Genomic DNA, 19,880 nt, shown 5'->3' with positions numbered 1-19,880 from the left:
CGACTGACCTATCATTCTCCATGTCTTGTGAAAAGACATATTTTGAATTTCTATTTATTCAGGACGTTCATACAGGCATTTGAAAGTTGTTATTCATGGATACACTTTTTTTAAACAATTATATGTATCTATAAAATGTATAAAAAAGTAATCATACGTACTCGTGGATGGATAATGGAGAGTATTTAACAAGTATATGTCGGACAGTTGTGCCGCTGATCACCTACAGCTTGGCTATATGATCAACAACAAACCCTTTTATTTACATTTAGTTAAACAACAATTTGTATTGGTAGTAGCTAGTTTAATACTAGTATAATAAAAGCAGTAACACATTTGAGAATCTGATATTCATCAATACTATTTGATGTATGCTACCTCATTAATTTAATTCAATCTTTTAGTTTGATAGAAATGTTAAGTTTCCATCCAACCTGTTATTATCTGAGGTGTAGCTTTTTTGCCTGCCCTTCACTGTGTGCGGCGGCGTTGCCCCTGGTGACGCGTCTCTATCCACTGGGTCCCGCCCAAGCTTTTTATTCTCGGTCTGTGATTGGCTGTTAGGCGCTTCCCCGTGCCGTTTACTGGCTAGGCTAGCTGTCTGTTAGTTAGCTGGGTATATTTAGCTGATTGCATTATCGGATCAGATTTAACCTGCAGTCCAACAATATAGACTTAAGTATCGTTGTACCTAGTTTACGTAGTTTTCATGCGAATATTAGCGGGCAGAGCATTTAGCTAACTCACGTTAGTGGAGCTAACACCAGCAGCAGTTTTGTTATTTCATCACATCCTGGATTTATTTTCTGGAAGCAACGAAAACAGGCGACTTCAGAAATGTCTTCAGACGAAGACAGGGCCAAGGAGATTTTGAAGGGCTTCAAACTGTATCCTTTGAACTGTTGCTCTGCAAGGGTTAGACACGTAACCTTAGCATTTGTATTTTTATTATTGTCTGTCCTAACATGACAACTTAACATTAGCACCGCGTGGGAACATATGTGAGTCTGGTGCTAGCTACAGTAAGGTAAGCTAGCTGCTGCGGCTAACCTGTCAGTGTGATACGGTCAGCTACCAGTGTTTGTCTTTATGTGATGGGACAACATGGACATGTTCTTATTGTTCCTCTCTGGAGGTCAGTGTGTGTCTGGTTGCTCAGTGCGCGGTGCTGCAGCTGCACCCTCACACACCCTGTATACTGTGCACGCTATGATGTGTACTGCACTGAAGGGACAGTGACAGGACACAGGGGATAGCATGCATAACCTATTGGTTCAAACCTTTACTTCCTTAGTCAGTAACCTAGCTAGCGTTTTGTATGAGTTTTGTAACTTTACATATGGGAATATGAATATGTAAATCCCAAACTTCATTATAAATCCTCCCGTTGTAATGCTGCCCTAAACACACCAGTATACTGCAGTTGTGGAACAGTTTATGTTACAAGTACAAATCCTGCATTCAAAAAGTGTACTACTTTACATTAAAATATACTTGAAGTTCCTGAACTAAAAGTACTTATGCAGAATGACTATTTATTTTTACTAGATTGTAATTCGCAATCCATTAATGTGAACATTATTTTGCAGTAGGTAAAGTTGGATCTTACTTTAATGAATAAACATAATCTATAAATTAATTCATAATTTTTAGGTTTCTAAAATAAATATAGAAGAATAAATAGTACAATATTTGCCTCTAAATTGTTGTGGAGTAGAAGTATTTTGTAGTATAAAATGTTTATACTCAAGTTAATTAAAAGTTCTTCAAAATACTCTCCAAAATATGGTAATTTAGTAAATATACATTACATTACATTTCATTTAGCTGACGCTTTTATCCAAAGCGACTTACAATAAGTGCATTCGACCAAGAAGATACAAACTTGAAGAAAACAGAATCATATAAGTACATTAGGTTTCATAGAGCCAAACCATTTTAAGTGCTACTCAACAGGCTTTAGATAAGCCAGTCCTTTGTTAGTATATAAGTGCTTTGTTAGTATATAAGTGCTTTGTTAGTATATAAGTCCTTTGTTAGTATACAAGTGCTTTGTTAGTATCTAAGTGCGGTTTTTTATTTATTTAATTTTTTATTGCTGGAAGTGGAGTCACGTATACTTGTGTTACTTTTTAGATATTGGTTGTTTCTGTTCCACAGTGACATAACGTGTGTTGTATTATTTATAAGTCTGTAGGTTCTCACATCAGCCATTTCAAAAAAGTTACTTTTTTAAAAGCAATTTGGATACAAGTGAATTTATGTCAGCCCACTGGCAGACCTAACCCAGGATTTATGCATGTTCCACACACACGCACACAATCCTAAAGACACTTTTTATTACATTTGAACATTTCCTTTATGAGATACTGAGGAGATGCCGACAGGAATTAGAGGAAGAGAGAAAGTGGTATAACATGCATATATATATTACAACAGTCCTGCCACTTGCATTTGTAGCATGTGTCCCTTACTATGCCTTTTACTGCTCTTTACTCATGTTGTTGCGCTTATTTGATTTGCCTGGTTGTGTTAACTGCATAAGGTAAGATCATTTACATTAACACTACTTAAATATGGTTTACAATTCAGGGACCCATTTCGCATAGTCTTTACCCAAGATAAGTAAGGGGTTTCCCTTTCTTCTTAATGAAATGATGAAGTGCAGTGAAAAATGTCATGATGTTAATTGGAAGAGTGACATTCTAAAGTGTTTTCATCGTCAGATTAGATGATAGTCCCACAGAGTTAGTTAATGCCCGTCTTAAACAGCATCTGCCAGCTCAATCCACTCTGTCTGTCAATCAATTGAACATTCCATTTCAAAGGAAAAAGGTGTAGGATGGAGCCACATGCTGCTTACAATCATCAGTATACTTTATGTGTGTGTGCAAACAAGGAAATAAACAGCTGAGTTTGCTGCCAAGCTTTCTGAATTAAAATCTCGAACAACGAAGTCTTTCATAGGTTTTTATTTATTTATAGTATTAGAGTCTGTGGCAGAATCCGTGGCTGTCAGTAAATCAGTGGCCTGGAAGAACCTAGGTCCACACCTTGGATAGGGTTCAGACACACTTAAGCCAAAAGAATACTTTCACAATCTGCATGGCTTCCCTGGCTCCACAAGGGTATGGGTTTTATTCATCTGTCTAAAAATGATGATGCAAAGACCAGTCCCAAAGCAGTTTTGCAGACTGAAGCTTGTTTGTACAGTGTACTACAGAAGTGTTAAAGTCTTCTTTTTATAAATATAATAGTCTATCAAAGTTGCTGCAGAATGCTGCCTCAGTCTCCAGCAGGAAACTCAGTCTGTGAAACGCATCACGGCGCAATAGTCACCATTTTGGTGTCCTATACTGACTGAATATAGAATCTTGTGTTATATTTATTTTCAAATATAGTTGAATAGTAAGGAGGGAACTGATAAGACTCTTATCACTAGCAGCATACTTTTTGAAGATATATTTGATTTACCAAGTACAAACATAATGCACACAATTGCACCATTTCATAAAGAAATACAAAAAGGAACATATGTGATAGGCTATATGTATACATTTATAAAATGCCAGAGGGATGCATGCCTGCTTTATGCAAAGTGCTCATGTTTGACTGTAATGTGGAAACTGTCCATTCTGCAGTTGAATCCCTTCAGCGCTGCTTTGCTGATGTTCTAGTTGCTCTCAACAACCATGAATTAGTTATCAATGCAGATAACACTCAATTCCCCAGAGCCAGTAATATCAATTCTGATGATCTCATCTTCTCTACCAAGAAGGATACAAATAATGAATGAGTCGCAGAGAACAAGTATCTTTGGGTTTGGGTGGGAGGAGAAAGCCACTTTTAAATATCATAAGACTAAACTTGTGAGCATGTTAAGGAAAACTATTTTTTTTAAATTATAGGAATAATGTGTTTTCCTCTGCGTGTTAGAAGGATGCTTGTTGAGGAAACTTGATTATCACTTTTGGATTATGCAACATTTTATACATGTAAGCTGCCCTCTCTCTCTCAGTGAATAGACACTGACTTTTATTTATTTATAAGACCCTCACTGGTTTTCTACCCCCATACTTTACTTCCTTGCTTTCTCATGATGTCGGCCCTTATCGAACACGCTCAATGATTGGATTGCATGAGTCAGCTGTTTTTAGTCATTTTAGAGAATCCATTTGTTCTCATTGTGCAGCTGCAGCATGGAACAACATGCAGAACAATCAACATTTTTATCATAGGTGCAATTTAATGTATTTATTTTTCCTAATTTCACTCCTAGTTTTTCTTGTTTTAGCTGATTATTTCAAGTGCAATATATTATAAAACGAGGCCACGTTTTATTAATTTGTGCACACGATATACTTTTTCGTGCGCACAAGATACTTTCTCGTTCGCACGAGAAAGTTACCGGTGCGCCAAGTGGAGCGCACAGGAGACAACCGTTTAATTGCAGACTGTTATGTTTATGTGGGGAAATGACAGTGCATACATTATTTCATTATTTGAGATATATTTCAAACTCGGACTTCATTTTAGGGACATTTCGGCCAGAGGTGTAGAGCTATTTGTTTAAGCACCGGATTCGCAAAACAGGAGAGTCTGTGAACCAGTCTGCCTTGATCTATGGATTCATGTCCGTGACTCTCACTTTATCTGCTATCTGTGCGCAGAAAGCTGTGTCTTTTACGCAGCGCCTTCACTGTGTTTACCTTCAGAACAGCTGAATAGAGATTGAGGTGCCGTTTACACGAGGACAAAACGGCTTGTATCTGCATAGTTTCTCTTACGTATAGCCCTATTATTTACACGAGGCCGATAGAAACGGACCCCACAAACGATAACGGGTCCCAAGGTGGATAGATTTGCAAACGAAACTCTCTGGGGGGTCAAACGAGTCCGTGTAATCGCCTCTATACGAATATGTCCTGAAAAAATAACGATAGCCCCACCTCTCCCCGCCTCTGCTGCTCACTGCTGTAGCATGGCCAGTAGCTACTGTGAGTAGCTACTGCTAGTCAGGCGCGCCGGATTCATTTTAGAAGTGGGGGGGCCAAAAAAGTGCGTGTGTATGGCCCAATCCCAAACTACGCCCGACACACTCCCCCTCCGTGACGGAGTGAACTCCGTGGAGTGACACATGAGGCTCCCTCCTGTCAGATGGAGGGAGACGGCGGCAAGCTTTGGGACAAACTCCCCTCTCTCCGGCAGAAACAGGAAATGCCGTAACTACAACGGTTTCAAATCAGCATCTCTTTGACAAAAAATGTAAATTAATAACTCAAATAAAACTCCAAACATCTTTAATTGTGTTACTTTTTTGTAAAGCTCTTTTAGTTTTAAACCTTATGTTTATAAGCTTATTAGTTTTTGCAACAGTCTGTAAATATACACAACTTTATAATAAAATGCACACAATTACCTTTTTCTAGACTAAACACAGGTAGCCTATGATCCTAAGTTAAAAACATATGAGGTTATCATGAGGTTGTTAACATCGCAGTTTATCAGTGGGTTATTGATTCTGCGTCAGTCTTAGGACAGTCATACTATGAAGTCTTCATGGACAACATAATCAGCTGATACCCATCGTACAGTCAGAGACAACTGTTCATGGAGGCTTGGGCACTTTTTCCAGTTATTAACTCCGGTATTAACAAAGCTATCATCTCCACATTTTGAGAAAGTTACAAGCCGTTTGACAGCAGCAAATCTGCATATTTCACAGAAGGCCCGTTTAGTGGTTTTGCAAATAATTAACCACTCTCTGTTTTTGTACCATTCTGCGTTGAAGTACCTTTCTCTTTGCCCAGACGATCTAGCGGTCTCCTTTTTTTCGACAGTTAGCTGTACAGCTTTACCCGCCTCAATGTCCCGACAACAAACCTCCATGCAGTCAGAACCAGCCTGTTTCGGTTCAACGATGGCGGTGGGGGTGGCGGCGGCGGCGGCGGTTTTGACAGTCTCTGCGGCCGCAGAGCTGCTGCTTTTGGGTTTATCTATTCTCGCTTCGCTGGTTCCTCTATGATTGATGAAGGTCCAGGCTCCGGAGAAGTGGATGTCAGGGATGTGACCTTCCAGTTGTTAAATGTAAGTTTAGATTAACTGTATTTAGTATTCTTCTGCGCTGGTTCTTCTGACTTGTTTGCAAGTGTATCTATTCTTTCTATCTGGTTAACGGCTGACACACACAGAACAACGTAACAAAGTAAACAACGTAACAAATAAACACATCTAAGCTTTTTTATTGGTTGTAATTTACATGGATACATTTGAATGGTGTGACAATGTCCTATTTGATTGGGTTAAAATTTACATATTCTTCCTGTTATCTCTGCCTGCTTTATTTTACCTAATGCAAAGTGACCTGCTCCATCGAAATCAGTCGCATTGACGCGAATACACATTTTGAGTTGTATACACTGTTGGAAAGAGGAGATTCCTAGCTTTCTAATGATATCAGGATAGTTTTTGTACTCCCAAATATTAAGCAAAATATGTCACATTATATAATGACTGTTACAGTCATCATTTTGAGAAAAAGGCCTTTAAAGTTTCCTCTTCTCTGGAAGCGGAGCAAATGATCAAAGCAGTAACGAAGGGAAGATATTTTCGTTTGGATTACTGGTCTGGGGGAAGCCCGCGAGTGTGTGTATACGTGTTTGTGTATTTTTGCGTTTGTGTGTGTATTGTGTTTGTTTCCCGGGGAAAACACTCACAAGAAACACCGGCTGTTCTTAAGGCCCCTACACACCAGGCCGATATCGGCCGTCTTGCGTTGTTGGGCGAAAACGGGTTCCTTGTCGCCCAAAGTTAATTTGGTGTGTCCCGAACCCTCGGCCGTGACACGCCTTATTTGGCCTTTCACGATCGACACCCGGCCGATTCAACATGTTGAATCGGCCGGGTGTTGGACACAAGCTATCGGGCCAAGAAACCACTCTGATCAGCTGTTCAGCTAGCAAATGAGAAGCGAAACGGAAGTGAGGGACGTAAACAAACGATTTAAATGTCCTCTCTTACCTTCCACACATAGCAGGGACATCTCTGATATCGGCGTCCCCGGCTGTCCTCTGCTGAGAGCTCCGTGATTTGTTTGGTCAAGTCCGGTTTTTCATCTCATCGTAAATTTAGCAAGAAGTGGCCATTATTACATTGCTGACTCAATAAACTACACACCCGCCAGAACACTGCGATCATCAGATGCAGGTCTATTAACTGTGATTTTATAGTATGTCTGCACTTTATGTGCTCATTTCATCATGCATGTATTTTTATATTCTAAAACATGTTTCGAACGGCACCCGCTATTTGTTTGTATATCAGTCTGTTCTTCTTCTCTGTCTTCCGGTTGTTGCCTATTTTGAATGACGAATACACACTACCGCTGCCTGCTGGTAAGGAGAGTTATTGCCACTCACGCATGCGCAGTTCGTACGTGCTCGGCTGTAGTAAAGCGGTGTATTTCAGTGTACACACGGCCAATACGCAGGAGAACTCGTCGATGGATCTGTCGGTGTCGGATGTCGGCGAGTTCTCTGGTGACTGCCTGGTGTGTCAGGGCCTTTATGCGTGCTGTGACGTCAAGTTACTCCGGTCTCCGCTTGTAATTATGCCGTTACAAGCTTCAAAGTTGTATTTATCATCTGAATTTGCCGAAACAAGTTTAATATTCTGAAAGCCAAGACTTTGTTTATTTGAAATCAGATACAAACAGACTGTAACGGACCCTGCCGTGTTATATATGATTACTATACGCCTTGCATTCATAATTTCAGCAGAGGGAGGGGAAGCGGCGCTGTGGAAGAGCAGAGTGGCGAGTGAGAGGCGAGCTGTCATCTTCCCTTTACAAGCTTCAAAAATGCCTGTAGCTAATGAGATTGAATATAACAATAACAAATAACAAAATATACACAGCTAGATCAGATCGCGTTTTAGATGCGACTTTAGAGTAGAGGGGAATTATTGAAACGGGATGTGTACAGTGTTCTGCGGCATCCGCCGCTGCGAAAATGTAGGGCAGGGCTCAAAAGTGGGGGGGCCAATGGCCCCCTGGCCCCCCCGCTTCCGGCGCCCTTGCTGCTAGTGCTACTGACCATGCTACAGATGTTAGTGCAAAATCTACAGCTCCTCTACCACAACCATCAGCAACAAGTGGACATGGAGAACTACATGAACTACTGTTGCTAAATCCACCGCGGGGCATAAACAGAAGGGTAGCCATGGCAACATTGCTCCGGGCCATGCTCCGGGCTGCTCCGGGGTCTTCTTCGCTGCTTTTGGTGTATTTTGTGGCGGAAGTTACAGCGCCACTTACAGTCCCGGCATATGTACTACAGCGTTTCCAGCGGTCTCGTTTGAACAGACACGTTAAATGAAACGAATGCATGTGAACGGAAGACTTTTTTGAAAGCGCATAGTGTGCATATGGCCTGAGGCTGCTACGTTTTATACACACACACACACACACACAGCACATCGAACTGCCCGATTATTCCCCCTATTACTCGTTTTATGAAGGAGATATCCGGTCACCAGGGCGCATGATGTGTAAATAACCCAATTTGTGTTCTGTGAAACTGAAAAGGATATGACATTGTTTTTATTACTTTCGTTGCAGTTGTATATGTCTTAAATGTAATTTAGGTTAACTTCCTGTTTTATTTAGATGCTTTTATTTTGAAGGCGAGTTTACGCTGTTGACAGGAAGTTGTTGTTGCTATGGAAACGTGAAATTCTACATGATGTGTGTGTGTTCGGTGTATGCGTGTGTCCGACTCGGACACCGGCATATTTGTTCAAATTACCATGAACAGTCATTTACACACATCTGGCTAACTCCATATGTGTATTCCCAAGTGAAAGAAGTTCGTTTAATCTTAATCTCGATGTAGGCTAGTGCTAAATGCTGTCGGAGTGCACCGGAACGAACGCCACTATCATAATATCTTCTGAAAACAAATGCCCACACACACACACACACACACGCCCTGGCGACCGGACATCTTCTTCATAAAACTAATAATATGGCGTAATAATCGGGCAGTTCGATGTATCTAACCATAAGAAAGTATCTCGTGCGAACGAGAAAGTATATCGTGCGAACAAATTAATAAAGCGTGGCCTCGTTTTATTTAAATTGAGGCCACGAATTACATCTCGTGCGCACAAATGAATAAAACGTGGCCTCATTTTATTTATTTTTCTCTCTATGAACCCTCCAGGGCTCTGTAGTTTCTTACACGGAAATGAGGTCTTTACCTGAATATATTGCAAGTTAAAACAAAGAAATTAATGAAATAATGAGCAAAGCTGGAAAATATCATTCCAAGGTAAACAAAAGTAGTTCCAAAGGCTTAAATGTGGCTCCTCAACAAACATCTGTTTTTGAAATCATTATGGTTTGTAAAAATGTACGTTTGTTGCATTTGAAATGATTGTGCAGGTGCATGGATTTGTATCACTGTAAATGTTCTGAATAACATCAAGCATCCTTTGAAATGTTTGCACAGTTCCACTTCCCCACTGCAGATCTGTAGCATGTGAGGGTGTGTGTGGGCTCTCCGCTCTGCTCTGTGTCTTGTAGCAGCAGATTAGCCTCGGTCATATCTTCTCAAATAAGCAGCAGAGCACTGCAGCAGGCAACTTCATTCATTTGTGATGTCTAAAACGTGTCCTCCTTATTGTATTCCACTGATCCCAGTCCATCCTGAAGATGAAGCTGTGTGTATGCTTCCTGTTAAGGTCAGGGCTCTTGCTGGAGTGTGGTAATGCCTAAATCCACGATTTAGTGAGCAGGGATTTACTACCTTCTGTCCATTCTGCCTTATTAAAGGAAGCACAGACAACACGCATATTCATTTTTCTTCTAGACTGTAAAGGCAACATGTCACGTTCCTTCTGAGTAATATAAAAAATACAGCATCTGGTTGTTAAATTGAACAGGGTCTGTGTCAGTGAACAGAACAGACTAGATGCTCACACATGCAGGTTTTTAGTAGTCTCACATATTCAAAGCCAGAGTGTGACTGATTTATAGTCATTCTGAGATAGCTTCAAAGGGATGAAAACCCCAAAATTCATCAAAACAAGAAATATCATCCATCCATCCATCTTCTCCCGCTTATCCGTGGTCGGGTCGCGGGGGTAGCAGTTCCAGCAGAGAGCCCCAAACGTTCCTTTCCCTGGCCACATCAACCAGCTCTGACTGGGGGATTCCAAGGTGCTCCCAGGCCAGCGAAGAGATATAATCCTCCACCTGGTCCTAGGTCTACCCCTCGGTCTCTTCCCAGCTGGACGTGCCTGGAACACCAGGTGGCATCCTTACTAGGTGCCCGAACCACCTCAACTGGCTCCTTTCGACGCGAAGGAGGAGCGCTTCAACTCTGAGTCCCTCCCGGATGACTGAACTTCTCACCTTATCCCTGAGGGAGACGCCCGCCACCCTGCGGAGAAAACCCATTTCGGCCGCTTGTATCCACGGATACAAGAAATATCATAGTCAACAATAATAATAGTAGTTTGGTCCAGAAATCAAATAAGTCACAAATGAGCTAAAGGCACAGTAACTTCAGTCAGACCAAATGGCAGATGATCCAATCCAGTTTTAAAATATTCCGACAGTCTTTAATCGTCCTGCAGCAGGGACACTTGGAGCTACAACAGCAAAGGTACAGCGCAGATAAAAGGCAAAAGGAGAAGGAGGAGATAATAATACATCTAGACTAGTCAATACAAAAATAGGAGTATTGAAGGAGCCGGTAATGTGAACAAATTATGAATAAATTGTAAATAAAATAAAAAGGCACAGGTCAGACCAGAAGATCCGATCCGGTTTAAAAGTATTTACTGAAAAACTGTTGCATATTGTAGAAAATCAATGTGCTCTTGAGCTCTTTGCCCAACTACTGCACATGATGTCATTTAGTAAACTAAAGGGGGCATCCCAACATTCAATATACATGCAGATGTACCTCAAGCAATGATTACAAATGATGAAATAAACATGATATGTAAACACACAGTGCAGTGAACACATCAGTATTTATTTGTCTTGAACATCTTACCAACAAAAGGCTAATTCCGTGCCTTTAGCACAGTCACACCTTGTGACTTTTTTTACCTCATTAGCATTGAGCTTTTTAAGTAAGATGACCACTTGTCTTTATTTTTTCTTATTGAAAATGACAACGATGAGAAGGAATCGGAACGCAATAGTTGGACCACAGGATGCTTGTCTGCCAAATCCACTGAGGCACACTTCCAGTCATTAGTAGCAAATGAATATGAAACCCTCCAGATGATGATCAGAATCAGAATACCTTTATTAGTCCCACAGAGGGGACATTTGCATCGTTACAGCAGGAAAGAGCCACAGAGAGCTTAATGTTACCTATGTTAAGAAAAAAGTACTAAGTTACGATATAATAAAAAATATAATATAAAAAAATAAATAAATAAAATAAAAATACTTTCCAAAATACAAATCCTGTAACAGTTCTTAGGATTTAGCAGCCAGGTATATATTACACAGTTATTAATGGCATATGTATATCATGTATATATTGCACATATAGCACATAGTATGATGGTATTTAACTGTAGCAAGTTACACAATTTACAAGATACAAAATGCAAAAAAACACACCTTGTTGTTCTAAGGATTAGCAGCCAGTTATAAATTAAACAGTTATTAACGGCATATATATATATTGCACATATAGCACATATTGCACATAGTTGATTGGTATTTAGCAGCAAGGGATATGATGATGATGATGATTGCTCTTGTGGATAATTAGCTGCAGACATCTAAGTTACTGAATGTAGTCAAAGTCTGTGTTGAGGCTGTCCTATATCAGTTTGACCCCCTTATCGATCTCATGCAGAAAGTCATTTTCCTTCACAATTATACATTCAAAGGGAAGTTATGGCTCAGTGAGATAGTGTGCTGATCTCTGGATCAGGGTAGCACTGGTTCAATCCCCTCTGCAGTCAGCATGTCGTTTTATCCCTGACACTTCACCCCAAATTGCTCCTGTGGAGATTGCCCACAGTATTGAGTATGTAAAGCCCCGGGCCACACGAGGACGATAACGGTCGTATCTGCTACAGTTCACTATCAGATAGACAGTTCGGCCATACGAGGCCGACATGGAAACGCAGAAAACGATAACGGGTCCCAAGGTGGTTAGATCTGCAAACGAAACGCTCTGGGGGGGCAAACGGCTCCGTGTTTACGCCTATACGATCATTTTCTGATAACGTTGAAGCAATAGCCCCGCCTCTCCCCACCTCCACCATATTTTGTGCGTGCATAGTAATCCATCGCTCAACTTAAAAAAGAATGTATAGTTTAGCTGTTGTGCGTTAGAGTCTGACATCACTGACACAGCAGAACTCATTTTCTTTGAATAATGAAAAGCAGTCTGTTGGTTGTTGTTGCTGCAGACCGACACGATATCACCGCTCTGTGATAGGCTCAGTCCTCTCTGTGATAGGCTCAGTCCTCTCTGTGATAGGCTCAGTCCTCTCTGTGATAGGCTCAGTCCTCTCTGTGATAGGCTCAGTCCTCTCTGTGATAGGCTCAGTCCTCTCTGTGATAGGCTCAGTCCTCTCTGTGATAGGCTCAGTCCTCTCTGTGATAGGCTCAGTCCTCTCTGTGATAGGCTCAGTCCTCTCTGTGAAGGCTCAGTCCTCTCTGTGATAGGCTCAGTCCTCTCTGTGATAGGCTCAGTCCTCTCTGTGATAGGCTCAGTCCTCTCTGTGATAGGCTCAGTCCTCTCTGTGATAGGCTCAGTCCTCTCTGTGATAGGCTCAGTCCTCTCTGTGATAGGCTCAGTCCTCTCTGTGATAGGCTCAGTCCTCTCTGTGATAGGCTCAGTCCTCTCTGTGATAGGCTCAGTCCTCTCTGTGATAGGCTCAGTCCTCTCTGTGATAGGCTCAGTCCTCTCTGTGAAAGGCTCAGTCTTCTCTGTGATAGGCTCAGTCCTCTCTGTGATAGGCTCAGTCCTCTCTGTGATAGGCTCAGTCCTCTCTGTGATAGGCTCAGTCCTCTCTGTGATAGGCTCAGTCCTCTCTGTGAAAGGCTCAGTCCTCTCTGTGAAGGCTCAGTCTTCTCTGTGATAGGCTCAGTCCTCTCTGTGAAAGGCTCAGTCCTCTCTGTGAAAGGCTCAGTCTTCTCTGTGATAGGCTCAGTCCTCTCTGTGAAAGGCTCAGTCCTCTCTGTGAAAGGCTCAGTCCTCTCTGTGATAGGCTCAGTCCTCTCTGTGAAGGCTCAGTCCTCTCTGTGAAGGCTCAGTCCTCTCTGTGATAGGCTCAGTCCTCTCTGTGATAGGCTCAGTCCTCTCTGTGATAGGCGTGCCTTCTTTTTGACTTTATTCCACCGTCTCCTGTGACAGTGTTTCTGATTGTGTTGCGCTGCTGTTGTTTCAGAGGGTCATGAAACTGCCATTAATGCGTCTTTAAAAAATAAACGCAGACTAAACCGTGACAGCAGCTTTTCACTGGGGGCTCATTAACTGTGTGGGTGTGTGTTCCGACAGACCCTGAGGGGGGGGGGGGTGGCCCGGGGAAACTATGGTACACTTGGTATGATGTTGGTGTTGAAATCAATTGCTTTAGTTTCGTTTCTGCTATCTGAGAGACAAAAAAGGACGATGACGTGATGATAGAAACAAGTTATTTTTATAAATCCACTATTTTTAGGGACCTCCTGCTAAAATGATGCATGTGTTCTCGTGTTTTTTTTGTTACACGTACCGTAGAAGAGCAGAGGCCTGGGCTGTTCTGGAAGGGGTTGAGGATGATGAGTTTGATGTAGCAGATTGGATTTAGTTAGACTTGAGAGGATTAGAGAAAGCATCGAAGTAAGCAGACTTAACTGGAGAGCTGGGGGAGGGGAGCAGACAATATGTCAGATGATTGTTTATTGAGGAAACTACTAATATTTTAGCACAAATTATGTTCAATTTGACTTTTTACGATGGTTTTATACTTTACATCACAATATGATACACCTGGCTGTTTCAGATTATTGGTGCTTTTACACCTGTCCTACTCCTACTCCTAACCGTTTGAGAAATGTCCTTTATTTAAGACATGAAACAATTCATCAGAATCAGACTGTCTTTAATCGTCCTGCAGCAGGGACATTTTTGGAGTTACAACAGCTAAGGTAAGGCGCAGATAAAAGGCAAAAGGAGAAGGAGATAATAATAGATCTAGACTTTAAATAAACAAATAAGAGTATTGAAGGAGCCGGTAATGTAAACTAATTATAAATAGATTGTACAAAAAAAGTGTAGATTGTGTGTTTGCTGTAAAAATACTAACATAAATGGATGAAAAACCAAATTGTATTTCCTGTTCATTTTGACATGGATGGAACAACTAAATCTTAGACCAATAAATGACATCTACACATCTTTATATAATGTTTTATAACATTCTGACTACAGATTTATGACTCAGTAATATAAGTGCAATTAGATGACTGTGTTTTGTATCTCATGTAGCAATATGCTAACATGGAGGCTGTGTTTTCAGGCTGTTGGGAATGGAGGGCTCCACAGATGGTGTGGAGTCAAGTGTGTGTGTGTGTGTGACACTGAGTAGTGTCTGAGTGTGACAGGATGCTGAGTGGAGAATCTTCTGGAACAGAGGGCTGATACCTAAAGAGAAAAGAGGGAGGTGTTCCCTGTGGAAGCAGCGCTGTTTCCACAGAGACTGAAGTACAGAGCTACACATTGGGTGTTTCTCAATGTCGAGTAAAGCTGCTCCAGAGCCACTATTTCAAGCATACTACGTCATAGAGTGCCGCCGAAGTACTGTTCCAATATCCAGCATACTTGGAATTCTACCGAGCCCGGCGTACTTCGTAGCGAGAAATTTCGAGGCTGCACACGTGTAGACTCCGCGGTCTTAAAATCCCCACAATGCTTTGCGCACGGACCAATTTCCCCAAATCTGTGGCGGAAGATGTAAGGCGGGGCCTCTCATATGACGCACACATGCACACTTGCTAGCGTGTTCCACTCTTTGTTTTCCGAATGCCAGGAAGTATTCTTGCCTCGCTTCTGAAGCAAGATGCTCGGAAGACATGTGCTACCAAGCAAGCGTACTCGACATTGAGAAACACCCATTGTGTCCTGAGCCGGCCCAAAGCCAACTGTCAAAATGCATGGCGGAAACCGTGACAACCATATTAAGAGTGAAAGATCAAAAATCAGTCCTTCCCATGACTCTTTTCCACTCTTGCTGCAGCATGTCCAGTACATCACACACTTAAACACTCCTTACATTCAACTCTGACTTCTGCGGATGGATGTCAGCGTTTCCGTTCGAAAAAATGAGCGCCGGTCAACGGGTGAGAAATATGGTAAAAAATGATGCGTTAATGTTGAGTTTGAAAACCAATAATAAGAAGGCTATTTACAAAATGACATCATCAGGGCATGAAGATTGACATTTTATTGAAAAGTGGGCTATTTCAAATATAACAAGTCCCATCAAGAGACTCATGCATGACAAAGAAATACATAAATACACAATACAACACATTTCCATTAGCTTTAAGCATACACATTCTTATATAAAATAAAGTTGACAAACCAAAAGAAATGCAGGCTTGTTTGGCTCATAACATTTAAACAGGCGCTGTTTTGATTCTGTCCTGCAGAGAGAATCCGGGGGCCTGCTCTGGATAGATTTAGCTGAAATCACTTATGACTTTGCAGGCCTTTGAGTAATTGAAGGCCCTATAACTGGCTTCTCATAGCCTGTGGCAAAGAGGAGAGCAGCTAGTGCCGACTCATCTATTCAACCTATTCTTAAAACACTTCAAATGTTGCTTAGGGGATATTATTTCCACCGGACGTGATGCCTGGAGAGATTATACATTTGTCCGACTTCAAGAGACTTTTCAAGTTCAGTAAATACGGAACGGAAGACGGAAACTCTGATGGATATGTGTGTCGCTAAGATGCTTTCCATTGGATGCTGCTGTAGTGTACAAAGGATGCCTGTGATTGACGGCTGCATTGTGTTGTAGAGAGTGTGGGGGTCAGGAGCAGCTGACCAGCCGACAGCCTGATGGGACAGCTCCTCCAGCCGCCTCTCTCTTGACTTTAGGTTACCTACAAGCTTCTTATCATTCATCCTCTTTGAGCAAATGTGGACCAATGTGGCTTACTAGGGCAAGATATTGTGTGAGTATTTGCATGATTGTGTCACAGGCAGTCTATATTTTGAGTATACACGTATCTGCTTTGTTCTGTATCCATTTATCATCCTGACAAACGGAGAGTCAGTCAGCTTCACAGAACATCAGTGCATGCTGTTGCTGCCGCTATACAGCAAGATGTGACTTGTAAAAAGATCCTGATTTATAAAATAGGTCTGCCATTAATTAAGTTTTAACATACTCTACTCCCCCAGAGAGGACAGAGATGTAGACATGGTACTTGTCTCTCTGTCACTCCCTCTTCCTCTCCTTGCTCATAGAACTGAAGTTATATCTAATCACTACTACAATAGTACTAATGCAAAGACAATGCAGCTTGTTTCAAAAAGGGCATCCCCTAATTTGCTATCGTATCCCATATATATAACACACACTGAGAACAGATTTTTAAATGTTCTAAGGAGGTTTATCCCTGTCTTCACTGCAGTTGTTGTTTTCATTTCGCCACATTTGATAGTTTTCAAGCATATAGTGCCCGTTTAAGATCCTGCCCCTGCATCTCAATTGAAGTTAAAATTCATGTTTTTGTTTTGGAGCAATTTAACCCTAACCCTAACCCAGTTGATAAGAAAAAAGCCCAATGACTTATTTACATAACAAGCTTGAAATACACCCTTCCTATTTCTCCTTATTATAATCAATCTGAGGCTTCTGCTTTAAGGGATGAGCTGCCAACACTCACAAGCATCATTTACCTACATTTGATAGATTTTGCTAACTTATAACTGAACTTATGAGGCAATATACCTCCTAGGGAGTGGCCCAGCCCTTCGTATGTTTTTCTGTATGTGGCCCTCGGTGAAAAAAAAAAAGTTTGGACACCCCTGGTCTAAAGGATGTGTGGTTTTCTCCTTAATAGATGCTTGTCATCAGGTGTGGACCTGCTGGAGGTGCCAGTGGTACGGCTGGAAGTTTAGCTGTCATTTCTGACTGAATGTATGTTTTAATCCAGACCATGTTTCCCTACATATTCACATATCGCACGTCACCTTGAGGTGTTCTGTTGGAGTAGCAGATTGGGGGAAGTGGAGGGAGACGTCTGACTGAAGGGAAAGATTGCACCAGTAATTGACTTTATTGGCTCAAATATGACCATAAGAACCAGCTGATCAGTCCCTGTCAACTGATCAGCCTCACTCTCAATGAAGAATGAATGGGAAAAAACTGCGGTTAAACTTTACCGATACAACAAACCCTGGGTCCTCCCTGAACTAAAAAAAACTGCCTAATAAAAAGAGCTCTAGAGAAAATAATAAAGTAACAGAGTGCTACGCTTTCTCTAAAGTTAAAATGTAGTCAAATTCTGTCAGGGAATAGAATACAGATTATACCAGGTCATAAACAGACAACACCATTAGCTAACTTGTTAACTTTGGCAAGAGACATGAGTCCCAGCGTTGGCTTGCAGTGTTAATGGTACAGATAACTACTACACACCTATATTTATCTGTAAATAGTAAATAGTATTATGGCAGCTGGCTAAAGCTAACGTTAGCTCTGTGTTGTTTGTTGGATTGAATGCATGTGGAGCTTCAGTCTCTACTTACAACTGTTTGCAGTATACAGATGTTTCTAAAGGCTGACAACTCATCATGTAGGGTGTTGAGCAGTGGCGTCGCCTGGCCTAAAGCCCCGAATGTTTTTTCTGTAGCCCCGGACAATTCTCCCTCAATAATATAATACATTAACCATGCTTTACCTGAACCTCATCATGACACTAGAGAGGATGGCAGGATTGTAATTTCCCGTGTTCAGTGAATGCAACAGAGGCAAGACACCAGACCAATCAGAGAGTTACATGGAAATACAGTACAAGTACTTCTGGGTCTCTGTGTTTCATTCAAGCTCTGTGTGTGTGTGGCAATAGCGCATTTAGTGTGATTGAGCGAGCGAGAGAAAGAGAGAGAGAGAGAGAGCGCACCGGTGCCAGCAGGGACCATGGGGCACCAGGGGCAGGGACCGTGTTGTTAGCATCTGGTTAGCTAGCTGCACTAACGGACATAAGGAGCTGTTTGTTCCACAAGAAGCTGGAGGAGAGTCCTCTCCTCTCAGACTGAGAGACTCAGGTGAGCTAAAGGACTCTCTGAGTGTTTAGATAGTTAACTTTAGTCTAAGTTATCTCAGTGGGTCTCAAACGGTTTGGTCACGAATTATGTATAAGATTATTTCTGCGGCACACCTTCATATGATCATTATAGTTATAAAAAAATAAGAGAATAAATGAAAAACAGTTATGAATTACATTACATGTTACTTGTAATGTAAAGCGACTTACATACTGAATACTGTGGGCAATCCGCACAGGAGCAATTTGGAGTGAAGTGTCTTGCCCAGGGACAGAACGACATGCTGACTGCAGTGGGTTTTGAACCTGTGACCCCCTGATCCGAACACCAAGGCTCTATCCACTGCGCCACACACCTATATGGCAGTAAAACAAGAATACAGTTTAAAAGGAGTGATTTGTAAAATATCCATAAAGAAAAAGTAAATCTGTTTACAGTTCTGCTTCATATGGGTGTTGAGAGAGGTATCCATAGATCTCTTAATTTTGCTCTCAAAGTGCACCAGATTGATGCTTTTAACTTCAATATTTAAAAAAAAATGTTCCCGGGGGAGCATGCCCCCGGTCCCCTCTAGAGGAGGTGAGGACCCCCCTAGATGATGTTAGGTCCACCCAGGGCTGCCTTAATGCACGGGCTGACCTGGGCTGAAGCCCAGGGGCCTACGGAGATCGAAGGCCTATCATGAGCCAAAAAAAAAAAAATATTCAATTTTATTTTAATTTTATTTCGGGAGATTTTTAAAAAATTTTAAATAAAGTCTTGGCTTTCAGAATATGAAACTTTTACTTCCAAAATCACACGATAAATACATTTTTGAAGCTTGTAAAGGTAAGAAGACCGCTCTCCCTCGCCACTCTGCTGTTCCTAAGCGCTAATGATAAATACAACTATGAAGCTTGTAACGGTATAATTACAAGCGGAGAACGGAGTAACTTGACGTCACAGCAGGCATAACAACAGCCGGTGTTTCTCGTGAGTGTTTCCCCGGGAAACAAACACAATCGCAAAAATACACAAACACACACACGTATACACACACACACACACACACTCGTGAGCTTCCCCAGACCAGTAATCCAAACGAAAATATCTTCCCTCCATACTATTTTGATCATTTGCTCCGCTAATAATCAATCAGATCGATGGATTCCAGAGATTTTTCTCAAAAATGATGACTCCGTGAGTCCGTAACAGTCAGTGGGCACCACTTAACAGCCAATCAGAATGAGAATATGTTTAACATGTGACTTATTCAAATTGCGAGTGATTGAGTGACAGATGAAGGTTGTTTAGGAGAAAATGTCGGAGAAGAAAAAGTTTGAGAGTGGCGCTCGGAAAAGGAAATTGTTGAGGGAAAAGGAGTTTCGAGACAAGCAGCTATTACAAAAAATGCCGAAGCTTCCAGGTTATTTTAAACCTGTAGGCCAGGATGAGGAGGAAGGACAGATGAGTTCTGTACCGAGCGGCAGCGGTGCCGGCCGCGGGGCCTCGGAGCCAAGTAGGCCGTCTGGTTCTGATAGCGATGGAGTAGCGGGAGAGGAAAAACAGACAGGAGGGACATTATCTGTTGGAGG

At 41.7% G+C, this 19,880-nt stretch overlaps 1 protein-coding gene across 1 annotated transcript in view; it reads left to right on the top strand.

Moving 5' to 3' along the window:
* The first annotated feature begins 620 nt into the window (after positions 1-620).
* The window catches only part of pde6d (phosphodiesterase 6D, cGMP-specific, rod, delta), a 28,374-nt gene continuing 9,114 nt past the window's right edge, over positions 621-19,880 (top strand). The window contains exon 1 of the mRNA XM_034140825.1: positions 621-887. Within this exon, the coding sequence (XP_033996716.1) occupies positions 838-887 (50 nt within the window). The 5' untranslated portion in view covers positions 621-837. The remainder of the gene's footprint in view (positions 888-19,880) is intronic.

Source organism: Trematomus bernacchii, unplaced genomic scaffold, assembly GCF_902827165.1.
Source record: "Trematomus bernacchii unplaced genomic scaffold, fTreBer1.1, whole genome shotgun sequence".
In the NCBI taxonomy this organism is placed as follows: Eukaryota; Metazoa; Chordata; class Actinopteri; order Perciformes; family Nototheniidae; genus Trematomus; species Trematomus bernacchii.
Note: the sequence above shows the minus strand (reverse complement) of the source record. Positions and strands in the feature narration are given on the sequence as shown.